Here is a 12303-nt window from a genome sequence, read left to right as displayed (position 1 = left end):
GCTGTACGTTTCATAAAAATATTGGAACATTTCTTTTTAATTTATTTTAAACAAATATTTTTTCGTAATATATCTACTATATAAATTTTAATTTAGCACGGTTTGAAAGTGTGCTAACATTAAAAATGGAAAACTTAGAAAAAGAAAGTAAACAAAACGTCTACGACCGACATTAAACCGTTGAAAACATAAAAACGGCGATACTCTATGACCTGGTATATAAATGACTAAAAAACTGACGAGAAACACGTAGTGGAGAAATTAATTATTATCGTCATATAAACATAATTGTTGCTTAGAAAGTTTTGTGTGACTCGCCAAGATTTTACATTGCATGCTCGCACGCTGCGCTAGAAAGCACGACGTATGCGGCTGTCGACCGCTGTTCCCTTGCCGGCAAATAACCGACTTCGATCGATTTAATATTAATTAAGTTTAATATATGTATACAAATATCTCTTTCTCGTCGACGCCCACACGAAAGTAGCCTCGAAACGTTTGTTTGACGAAAGTAAAAGCGACCAATGCGGTGAAAATAGCAGGGTAAACCCAAGAAACCTGCGCGTATGACCTACTGACTGCTGTCCACTTGTGATGATTTCACTTTTTATTTTATTTTTTTGTATGACTAGACAATGACAGAATGAATTATCGAGTCGTTATATTTGTTCACATAGCTATATTTTAATGTTATAGTTTTCCTTATAGATGGATCAGCTGACTTATAGGTTAATGTCATGCTGTTATGTAAAAAATTTGTATAATATAACGAAATCTTTATAACTACAATAACATATAACGCTTGTTCTATGGAAGTAGCTAATATAGAAAAACACTTATTTTATTGATATTATTGAACATCCTGAAAAGGAAAAGAAACTTCCTAAGTTTTATCTAACCTGACAAGTTTTTCCAAATATCCGCAATGGTGATGGTCCAGGAGGTTTGAGTTTCACAAATAAAGTTTGCCTTCGAACTTTTTGTCCAAATTGACACATTAACTTATCCTGCACACGAGCACAAAGCCTACTCGAACTTAAACACGCCATAGCTACAACTGCAAAGATACGCTTGAGAACATGAACTACTTAACGTTTCATAGCAAGAACGATAAGCCTTATACTCCCCACTTTACGACAGCTGATTGTCAAACTTGAGCTCTTCTTTAGTGTTACCAGTAACATATATTTTTAATCTACATATAGAACGATCTAAATAAATAATGTAAAAAATATTGTTTTGTTGTAGATAATTTACAATTTGTACTTTTGACTTATAATTATTGAAAATTTTAAATATAAAGTAGGGAAGGACTAAGGACTAAGAAAAATGAATTGTCAATGTCAGTACCGATTAATAGAAATTACTCGCTTATAACCTCAAAAGTGAGTGTTATGGTAAAAATTTCATTTATTAATATTTTATATTTTTTTGCATTCAAGTACATTTTATATTGAAAACATTTTTATCCTTTTTAATAATTAATTATAAAATTATTAGTTGAGGATTTCGCTTTCTAATATCCTAGTCTAAAACCCTATAATTAATTATATTTCTTGAGAGCAGAAAATTTGCAGTTAATTATGATGTTTCAATGTTTGTTTCCAGATCACAATGATTCCACGAGTTTGTAACGTTTTAAATGCTTTAAAAAAATTTGAAAAATATGTCTTACAAATGTTTAAATATCCACCCAGAGGTATAACTTATACAAAATAATTTTCAGTTAAATGTAATCATATTTAAAACGTATTCTTATTTAATAACATCTCATTATTCCAGAATTGGCTTTGGCATTTGATTATGATAAGCCCAGTGAGAAAATAACTAAGAAATTTTCCTTGAATGATTTGATTGGAGATGGATTTTTGTTGGCTGTACCAAAATTTAGAAGAACAGTTGAGAAGAGGTGGAAAAGGAAGTTTGGAAGTCCTGATTATATATGGAAGATGCTTGTGCCTAAAACAAATATCATAGTCTGTTATGAATGCGGACATTACCATGAGAATGGTCGCCTTTGTGGTAAATATAATTAAACATAAGTCGTACAAGTCTTATATGACATGACTACAATCTTTTGAGGTTTCAGAAATGATCAATATATATATATATATATATATATATATATATATATTTTATATAGAATAACCTAGTATTAGTATATTAATTTAGATTATTCTACTCTTAGACCATATTACATACATATTCAATATTATTATACCACATGATTATAATTCACCCTAGTAACATTATCTAGAAGTTATTGAAATTTGGCATTAAGGCTGACTTTTATACAACAGAGTTTGTTTTTTATTATTAATCTCTAAGTAAAACGTCATTATAAAAATTTACACATAAGTATTTTTATCTACAGCCAAATATCTAACTTTTTCTTGTTAAAATCTCAGGTTTTGTAAATCGAGTAACAAACCAAATATATTTAGAGGTCAGAATAAAGTCCTACTAATTATTATGTGTTAAAGTTTGTACAGACAGTTTAATATGTATTTTTATTATTCTTTCTCACGAATATGTTATAATGGGTTGTAATGTAGCTACAAAAATATAAATTATGACATCATAATACAAATACTATAATTTTGATGTAGTTTTCGGCAAATAACAAGAAAAAATTATAAGACATACTGCCAATTTCATATATATTTTTTTAAGTACACATTATTTGTTTCTCACTTAATTCAGTTTCAAGCTCTACGAAACAGACAGGAAGATATGAATACATATGTTAAGACATACAGTCCATAGTATGTGTGTTTTTCTTCAAAAACTTACACAGATCTCTCCAAGCTCAATTCATCATTATTATTTTAATTATAAGAAAGAAACATTTTATAGTCAGAAACATGAATATGTTACTAAGTAAAAAAAATTTGATTACCAATTAAGTAAAATGTTTAATAGTATTTATTAAACTATTGCAATTTTTTTCTAATTTTACTCTTATTTGAGAGGAAAACCTAAAATGATGTATGTTAATTTATTTAAGGTAACTGTTATAAGAAAGTAGAAGCGGAAACAAAAGAAATACAAGAAAAAATTCAAGAAAAACTGGGAACAAACAAACCTATCGAAAATGATGTAATCGTTTTATATGACGGGGATCAACTGCCTGAAAAGGTTTGTTATGAACATTTATATACATACTTTATGGTGATATATACTTATTTCATTTATATTTTAAATAAATGGGTTAATTAGATTTTAAGTTATATTTACTATTTAAATATTTTTAATATCCAAATTAATTATTTTAATTTTGCAACTTATATTTTAATAACTTTAATAAACTTTTAAATTTTATTTTATTATAATAAGACATTTGTATACATTTTCATGAATAATATTTAATATATGATACATTTACAGCCTCAAGAATTTTGGCAAGGAAAAAGAGTAATTGAAATGAAAAAGGAGAGGCCTAAGTGGTTTAGCAAAAATCTATTACAGAAGACAACACAGGCACCATCAGAATCTAAAGATGTCAAGCCCACAGATTTAGCATAGATAATCTTTCATGTCTATTAAATAGAGGTTATTCAAAATAAATTTAGTAAATGTAATTCATGGTTTTATTATGGATGTTATCTGTAGTAATTCTACAATTATCCATTAATTCGAAATAAATGTTAAAAAGATATTTCAATTCACTGTTTAATTTAATAAAAGACATTTGAATTAAATAAACCGAAATAACATCTCTCAGTTTGGTTTGTGAACATGTAGTATTTTTATTTTCTTAAAGAAATCCACAATACGTTAATTTGTCTCTAATTTAACTATAGGTATGTATCTACCCCGCCATTTCTGTACATTCTTCCTACATCAAAAAGGTTTTTGTTTAATGTAGAGACCACTATTGAGAAATAAATTTTCCCTTCTGCATATCATTTTCCTTGTAACAATGCTTTTTTTTGTGGTGCATAATAAATGAAAAAAATATGCATACCACCTTTCAAATTTCTTTCAATGAAATCTTTATAATCAGCTACCATTCAGTAAATAGAATGAGAAAAAAACGCCAAAATACGATAATATGTATTGATTTTTTTGTTGTTTTCATTTAAGTTACCAACTTGTTTTATGCAGCTTGGCTGCTGCCTTATATTGAATGTCCCTAATGCCAGTGCCGGCGTAAGGGCCACTGATACCCGGGCGAAAATATTGTGGCGCCCACTTGAGGGAAGCAATTTCAAGTGTTAGTTTTTTGCTGATCCCAAGTAAAATTATATTAAGAATTTCATCTTTTCTTTAGCGTTACCCAGAGCTAACGACGCGGACGTAGAAGGTTCAGTTATCCCCACCATCTACCACGTGTCACGCGTATCGGTTTGGCGGTGGAAGTATTGCACCAATCGTAAGCGTAAGCACCGTGTGGTCGAGGAGCGACTCTAACGATATCGTCCACAAACCCTCAAAAAATCCATCTAAAAAAAATCTCAATAAAAAATATGCATATGCACAGAGCGTAGAGGAGAGTTCTGAGGGTTTGCACCAGGAGAGGCAAGAGACTCCAACTTCAGACCTTGGCGCCCCCCCGAATTTGTCGCCCTGGGCCATCGCCCCATCACGCGCCCCCCTAACGCCGGCACTGCCTAACGCGAAGGTTAAACGAATAATAATTAATATTGGTTTAAACTAGATTTTCTCGCAGCATTATTGATATTTAATATTGAGCTGCAAAAAATGGATAGTGAATTATTTCAACAACATTTCTATTTAAAATAAAAATTTTAACCAAATAGGTTAGGTTGCTTTTTGCGTACAGATTAAGCAAACTCGTGTATTCATTTTTAAAAATTATTATATTTTTTTGTTCTATGCCTTCATTCGCACTGGCAACGTGGAATATTTTAGCAACGTCAACGTTTTTATTTTTTGGACCAATTATAATCATGATTTTTAATATTATATAGATTGTTTACTTCTTCGTTTTGACATTATCAATATATCAGTAATACACTTTGAACTTTAAGTTTACAAATGTAAAGTAAAAGCCATAATTAAAAAATGTGTGTTACATTATAACGTGTAATATTGCATAATATATAAAAAATATTAATACGCAATTCACTTCATTTATATTTTCTTATTGGCTTGAATTTTAATCAATAAAATATTAAAAAAAAAACAATTCCGGATTATACATTTGGGACTAGAAATCTGTGATTTTTTTTTTATGTAGTAGAACATAATAAAGTCAATTAATATTTTATCATAGAACTTGTCGATGAATAATCAGTATAAACACATTATTATTTTATCTTTTTTGTTAAGCAAAATCCTATTAAAAATTATGATATTGTGAATAAATAAGTTCAGTATTTGAGCCAAGGTAAAGAACTATGATGGCAATACAAATAAAACAACATTTAATAAATAATGTATAATAATAAATAGAAGAAAGACCCCTTTTGGTGTGTTAAATAACTAGATTACATTATCAAGTGAGTTTGGAATGGTATCATAATTGTCAATAGAATCAACTTCATTTTCACCAATGAAATGATTTTCTACATGGGTTTGAAATTCAGAAAACATGGTGTCATCTTTAAATTTTTCTCCACATATTGGACATATTCTATCAAATGACTCGTTAACATCCAGGTTACCTTCTAAATTTAATTTTGTTGGTGATTTTCGTTCATTGAAACTGTCATCATATGAATTTGCATTCATTAATGATTTGTTCATGATAAGACTATTGCTTGTTTCCGTTTCCTTGTTTTCAAAATTAGTATTTTTCTCTTGACTTTTAAGGCAAGATGCACATTTGTAGCCATCTGTAGACAAAAAGAAATATTATTGTTACTAGGAAAAACAATATGACATAAATCTTAATAAAATTTTTACAGTATTTTGCTTCAAGTTCTTTGAATATAAGTGAAATCAAAAGTGAAGTAACTGTTTTATAGATTAAGATGTAATATAATCATGGACTTACTTGTTACAATAGTCTCTAATCTTGATAAAACTAATTGCAAGTCTTTTTCTTGTTGAGCCAATTCTTTCTTGAGCTGCTGTAACTTATCTGTGTGATTTCGTATTTCTGTAAGTGAGTCCATCGCTGGATCTTCAATGTAAGTGAAACCAATTGAATCAACATTCAATATGTCATCATCTATGTCTTGAAGTTGAGCCATTTGTTCATATTGTTCTACAAGTTGAGACTTCTCTTGTATGTAACTATTAATTAATTTTAGTGATATTTCTTCCAAGCTTGAATCGGAATATTTTTCTTGATACTGGTTGTGACATTTTGGTGTACTGTGTATGTAGGTGTTGGTGCGAACAAGGGGATTTCTGGGGCGTTCAATTGCATTTCTTTCTGGATTCTTTAATAATGAAAGTTTGCTCCATAAGTTTTTGTTTTCACATGATACCATGAATACATGGTGTAGAAGTTGTGACTTTTGCTTATTTAGTTCTGCAATTTTTTGTTGCAGAACTGATTTTTCATCCTGTTGCAAAGGTATATAAGGAGCCTTTTCAGTTGATTTCGATATATCTAACTTTAAGCGCATGTTATCTGTTTCTAAAGTATTTATCCTGCGTTGAAGTAACAGGCATCTGTCTCTCATAGCGTGTAAAGCTAATTCATGTACACTTATGTTATTGCTATCACCTTTAAGCGTAGATTGGTATGTAGAATCATTATTAAAACTTACGATTGAAGAAGAATCCATAGTTATATTTAAGACTTATAAAATTAATTAATTACAAATAAAAGTAGTAATAAACAACATTCTTTATCTCAGTATACAGTTTATGTGTCAACTGTCAAGACCCAAGTGAATATTGTCAAAACGTGAATTAATTGCATATACACAAAATTATAATGCTTTGCAGGGATGAAGGCCATATTTTAAACAAACAACAACAATATCATAATGCGCAAAATCCTATGGCTTCCACGGATGAAGGCTACATTTAAAACAAACAACCAACCAAAAATCTATGGCAATCATGCATATCTATATCCTGATGTATCGCTAGCCTTAATCGTAGTGGTGATAAGACATTCATACACTAAAATAAAAATAACTTTGGTAAATCAATGTGATGCAATCTAATACCGTATGTTGGTATGAACTAATATTTTCTAACAGAGAACAGAATAAATCATTTAACGTAAATACGTTGAAATATAAATACTATGGGATTGTGAGTAAAACACTATTGTGTTATTTCATAATGGTGCTTTATATTCGATACAAGCCATCACCACTCTGGATGCAAACATTTATGTGAAGTCGCAAGGACAATGGAAATGGAGGTTTTTAAGAAAACCGTATTTAGATGTCAATGTTTTCGTTAATCATTTTAAAATGTTGGTGAGCTCGGTTCTCATATCAATTAGTAATTTTTTTTATTTCATTTGAATTCCCAATCGCTTTAGAATCTAAGATAATGTGGCAGTAAATTGTACTCTTATAAAAGTACATATTTCAAAATTTCCGCCGACCTGCAATTTAAAGATATATGTAAAAACTTTAATGATTTAATGTTAAGTCGTCAAGAATCTTTAGGATCTGAGCCAAGTTATTATATGAAAATCAAGATTAAATATGTAGTCGTGATTAGTATTAAATGTACCCAAATATAAATTGTGTACATGTTCACACCGTGTGACTGTTCCTAATTTTAATAGTTGAAACCTCCTTATGACATTTGTAAAGTCAGACCATTGAGATTTGACAACCGTAAAATTATGACATGAGATAGAAGCGAGTGACCAAATAACATATTTTTTCTCAATTCATAATTGTTTTTCCTATATATTGATTATAATAATAACGAATAATGGGTAACTGGAAGTTAGAAGTTGCAAGAATGGCTATGTATACCTCTTTTCCCGTGGCTTTATTTTTCTATTTCAATCAACCTGCATACTTTGAGGAATGGGTCACTAATACGAAACGGCAAATAATTCCGCCAGAAAATCCACAAAATCGAGAAGCAATTCAGAAGCTTATACAAGATATGAGAAAGAAACAGATGCGTGTCGTGGAGGAAGAATAATTGTCTAATTTTATAAATATTAGGTTAATTTGTGTAAATAAATATTCTTAGTTTTTAGTGACTTCTATATTGCTTTTATTTTTATTCCAAAACTTGAATTTACGTTAAGAGTAATAGATGTTTGTTAATCACATTAATAAAATGCAAAATAATATTTTCAGCTATTTTCCTCTAATATTTCATGAATATGAATATTATATTCCAAGTGAAGTTTAACAATATAATAAATAAAACTTATTTGAACTCAATTATTACACAAAACATTTATTTTCATATAAACCAAGTTCAATGTCCACTAATCCACTTTACTCGGTTTACTTCTAAACTGATAACTGAATATAAGCCCAACAAATGTTGAAAAGAAAGATGCATATAAAACATATGAAATGCCAAAAAATTCCCCAATAAAACCAGCCACCATTGGTGCTATGACTCCAGTTAATGACCTTACACTATTGGAAGCTCCTATTAAAGTTCCCCTATGATCCCCTTTACTTCTTTTTAGCACCATTTCAAGAGTCACCAGTCTTCCGACTGCATTACCTACTGCTAATGGGATTAACAAAATTGAATACATATAAATATTGAATGCCAAACATATTCCTAATAAGGATGTACTTAATAATAAAAATACATGATTATTTCGTATACTATAGTCTTTGTCATGGACATATAAACTGTTTATACGACCCATCAAAAAGGAAGATATTGCACCAATAACTCCTTGTATGGATACCACATATCCAATATTCTTTGGAGTTAAACCAAACTGTGTTTTTAGATATAATGCATAACTAGAGTAATAAACACCCATAGCAAAACTGTTTAAGGCTTGAAACATAAAAATTTTCCAATATTTTAGCCATTCCACTTTGGATAACTCAACAAAAGTCTGTTTAATGCCAGAAAGTAACGATTGGAAGAAATTCTGTGATACATCTTTTGTTTGGGCTTTAGTTTTAATTATACAATCAGTTTTTGGCAGCATGTAAATCAATCCTGAAACAATGTATTTTTTAATACCATAAGATGTATTATTAAAAAAAATAATGTTGTTTTAATAGTTTACCTGCATTTATTAAAAAGAAGGTGCTAACAATTGCACCGATAATAGTGAATCCATAATGAGGGTAGTCTTCAACTATGTGTCCACCAAAAATTGGTCCCAATGTTATTCCAACTCCTGATATTGCTGCCATTTTACCATATATTTGGGACTGTTTGCTTTCCACTTTTTCATAATCAGGTACCAAAGCTTTAGTTAATAATTGTGTTTGTTTAAACAGACCTGAAATAAGAAAATGAGTTACATTTTAAACTCTCATCATGTGTAATAAATGTACATTAATGTGTATATTAAGGTAATTATTAACCTAAAACAGCCCGCAATACAAATATAATAGCAATAGATGACGTTAAACCCAACGTCATGTAGGCAACACTACATACTAGTAGTGTTAGGAGTAGTATTGGTTTCCGTCCTCTTATATCACTTAAACTTCCCTAAAAGGAAATACTGTATTATTTGAAAAAAAAAAAAAATTAAAAAATAGATTCATAGCATTAAATTTATTCTAAAATTATAGTTATTTGCTTACAATAAGTGGGCCTGCTCCCAGTTGGAAACCAGCATAAATGGAGCCAAGAAGGCCAATGTATAGTTGGCTACCACCCATTTGTTTAACATGATTAGGTATTAATGGTACTATCAGACCAACAGCAAGTAAATCCTGGAAATATGTTTTCAAATCAATGTATCAAACATGTAGGTATGTAATACATATGATGTCTAAAATAATAGATAATATTTCAATAATTAAAAAAATATGTTTTGTAAAATATATAGTTATAAACATTTTAATAAACAAACCAAAAAAGCAACAAACTGCAAAAGGGATATTTCGAAAGACATCATTGACACAAACTGTGAATATGATAGTCAACTCATTATCAAGAAGGTTTAAAAATCAAGGTCGATATTTGAGTTGCTTAACATGTAAAAGACTTAAAACCGCAAATTTATTCTTATTATTACTTAATTTCATTATTCATTCCAGTTTTGGTATAAGTAAAAGTCATATATTCATTTCATAAGGTTATAAAAACCTGTGATTTTATCAAAATATTGTCAATGTCATTTTATATGAAATGAGAATAGCATTTTCGAAGAATGTTAATAAAATTTAGATTTGAAAAGATTATAAAATCTATTTTGAAACATAAATTCAAGTAGGATTTTCTAAATGTGTTCGAGAGCACTTTTTTATTTCGTATTATTTCCATAGTAGTAGTAGTTTCTACGAAAATCTCTAATGTGTGCATAACTATACCATAATCACATAGTAAAAGAAATAGAAACTGTGTTTGTGATAACTTTAATATATCCAACATGTCATGAACTGAACTAAGTTCATTATAATGATTTAAGCAATAAACAAAGCGCTGATTTATCAGGAGATGGCAATCTAAATTATAATATTTCTTATCATGCAAAGGAGTTTTCCCACAAATGAACTTTTCTTAGGTTTAACGTTTAAAGTTTTGAATATTTTAACAATACTGATGAAATACATTTTAATGCTGATAATCATGGGCAATTAGAGCAATGATCGTAATATTATATAACATGTATTTAAATGTGTATAAATTTTAAAATCATTGAAATGTAATGTTAGAAAATATTGAGTCTTACGATTTCAATGCAAGGATATCATCACCTCATTTTCAACGAAGACCCGGTTCGGTAAATTGCACTAACATTACTTAAACTTTTCCGTGTAACAGCATTCACCACCCCAGTTATACGAAGATTGTAATGAGTTTGTTGATGGAAAGCTGATATTAAAAAATAATCTTTGCGTGTATTTTTTACAATACTCAAGCGACTACAAAATTATAAATAAGTTATAAGAGTTTTTTTAATGATTTATATTAAATGATAGTAATTCCAAAAAATTGCTGTGCAAAAATAAATCAACAAATTCAATTATGTAAACAGGGATAATAAAATAAAAAGAAGTATATAGAAATTATTTATAGGACTCTACCTGACGGCAAGTAGCTATTCTATAATGCATGCGATATTTTATGTGGTATTGTTTTGCACAATGGCGTAAGGTTGTAGCTTTTGAAGTACTAAAATAAAATAGCAAACCATAATAGGTACAACTGATAATAACAAAACTTAAGAAATATCATTCCTTTTAATACCTTATTGAATTCTGAAAAGCTTTTAGATTAGATATTATATTATTATCGGTGTGTTGTGTGTATTAAAGCACTAAATAAGGTTTCAATACGTCATTAATGGATTTTGCAGATGATTTTTTTAAGGAGTCTTGAATAAATATTAGTAATTTTTTTGTCTTGTACTTATAGGGCTGTTATGGTTTATATTAGAATTAGTAACTAATGAATACAATTACTTAACTTGTTTTTTATTTAGTTATTGATTTTTTTTATTCTAAAAAGTTATTTTATTAATCGAAATAGGTAAGAAGTTGAAATATCTTCTACCTTCTTGTATACGTTTAAAAATTATACTCCTTATGATTAATTTAGAAATATTATAAGAAAGAATTTTAACGTTATTTATTAATTTATTACCCTTTTGATAAAACGACAAAAAAATATCTATTATAATTAAGACCACCCTGAAAATATTGTGTACCTTCTATCTTGTTTCATAAGTGGCAATTGGTCTGGCTGGCTTTTAGTTTCAACGGCTGCAGCAGAATCTTGTTTTTCCATTATCTCAAACCTGCTTAATATAACTGTAACAGTAATTTGATGGACGATGTTGGATAATAGAGAAAATGTTACATTATTACATTTTAAAACTTGTCTGTTTTCTCGAATTATGATATTAATAATGTTTTATCTTGTTAAGTGATAATTGATTGAATTTCAATGGTTTTTGAAATCTTAACACTAATACCTAGTTATTACCCACCACCGTTATCAGCGGGCATATAAAGATGTCCTGTAGCGCGGAATTAATTGATCACCGGTTATTCAAGTGGCTTTGCTTTAGCAGAACCTAAAGTCATGTTAGAAACTCTCATAAATTTTCATATTAAGTAGTTGCTAAGTCCAATTCTATAAAAGGTTTAATGTATCACTTAACGGATTTAAATTTTAAATGTAACCGTAATTATTTTATTTATGAATTCGAATTTGCACGATTTGCTCATTAATTAGTATCGGGTATGTTTAGTTGTGTAAAAGTTAAAAATTTGAAACTACTTAATACTTTTTAACTTT

The 12303-nt window shown here is 28.9% G+C and overlaps 5 protein-coding genes across 7 annotated transcripts in view; 2 read left to right on the top strand and 3 right to left on the bottom strand.

Moving 5' to 3' along the window:
* Nucleotides 1–1132, bottom strand: part of LOC116766823 (all trans-polyprenyl-diphosphate synthase PDSS1) — a 28731-nt gene extending 27599 nt beyond the window's left edge. Inside the window, exon 1 of the mRNA XM_032656943.2 lies at nucleotides 900–1132. Coding sequence (XP_032512834.1) covers nucleotides 900–1049 — 150 coding nt within the window. The 5' untranslated portion in view covers nucleotides 1050–1132. The remainder of the gene's footprint in view (nucleotides 1–899) is intronic.
* Nucleotides 1133–1325: 193 nt separating this feature from the next.
* LOC116766747 (large ribosomal subunit protein bL32m) lies at nucleotides 1326–3581 on the top strand. 2 transcript variants are annotated; one of them, XM_061521691.1, is made up of 5 exons: nucleotides 1326–1385; nucleotides 1609–1699; nucleotides 1783–2022; nucleotides 3008–3138; nucleotides 3388–3581. In XM_061521691.1, the coding sequence occupies exons 1-5, from the start codon at nucleotides 1341–1343 to the stop codon at nucleotides 3523–3525; spliced, it is 645 nt and encodes a 214-aa protein (XP_061377675.1). In that variant the 5' UTR covers nucleotides 1326–1340; the 3' UTR covers nucleotides 3526–3581. The 2 variants fall into 2 exon arrangements, with proteins under 2 accessions (XP_061377675.1, XP_061377674.1); XM_061521690.1 differs by having other exon boundaries at nucleotides 1326–1397.
* Nucleotides 3582–5389: 1808 nt separating this feature from the next.
* On the bottom strand, nucleotides 5390–6816 carry LOC116766921 (protein spindle-F). Its single transcript, XM_032657065.2, has 2 exons — nucleotides 5963–6816; nucleotides 5390–5801 (listed from the first exon to the last, which is right to left on the bottom strand). Exons 1-2 carry the CDS (start codon nucleotides 6702–6704, stop codon nucleotides 5449–5451), a joined length of 1095 nt encoding a protein of 364 aa, XP_032512956.1. The 5' UTR covers nucleotides 6705–6816; the 3' UTR covers nucleotides 5390–5448.
* Nucleotides 6817–7690: 874 nt separating this feature from the next.
* Nucleotides 7691–8105, top strand: LOC116766920 (protein PET100 homolog, mitochondrial). Its single transcript, XM_032657064.2, has one exon. The coding sequence runs from the start codon at nucleotides 7822–7824 to the stop codon at nucleotides 8038–8040; it is 219 nt and encodes a 72-aa protein (XP_032512955.1). The 5' UTR covers nucleotides 7691–7821; the 3' UTR covers nucleotides 8041–8105.
* Nucleotides 8106–8284: 179 nt separating this feature from the next.
* On the bottom strand, nucleotides 8285–10150 carry LOC116767032 (major facilitator superfamily domain-containing protein 9-like). Of its 2 annotated transcripts, none has more exons than XM_032657181.2 (5): nucleotides 9911–10150; nucleotides 9639–9770; nucleotides 9414–9543; nucleotides 9110–9328; nucleotides 8285–9039 (listed from the first exon to the last, which is right to left on the bottom strand). In XM_032657181.2, exons 1-5 carry the CDS (start codon nucleotides 9953–9955, stop codon nucleotides 8336–8338), a joined length of 1230 nt encoding a protein of 409 aa, XP_032513072.2. In that variant the 5' UTR covers nucleotides 9956–10150; the 3' UTR covers nucleotides 8285–8335. The 2 variants fall into 2 exon arrangements, with proteins under 2 accessions (XP_032513072.2, XP_061377548.1); XM_061521564.1 differs by having other exon boundaries at nucleotides 10076–10094.
* Between the last annotated feature and the right edge of the window lie 2153 nt (nucleotides 10151–12303).

This window comes from Danaus plexippus, chromosome 10 (assembly GCF_018135715.1).
Source record: "Danaus plexippus chromosome 10, MEX_DaPlex, whole genome shotgun sequence".
NCBI classification, from domain to species: Eukaryota; Metazoa; Arthropoda; class Insecta; order Lepidoptera; family Nymphalidae; genus Danaus; species Danaus plexippus.
Note: the sequence above shows the minus strand (reverse complement) of the source record. Positions and strands in the feature narration are given on the sequence as shown.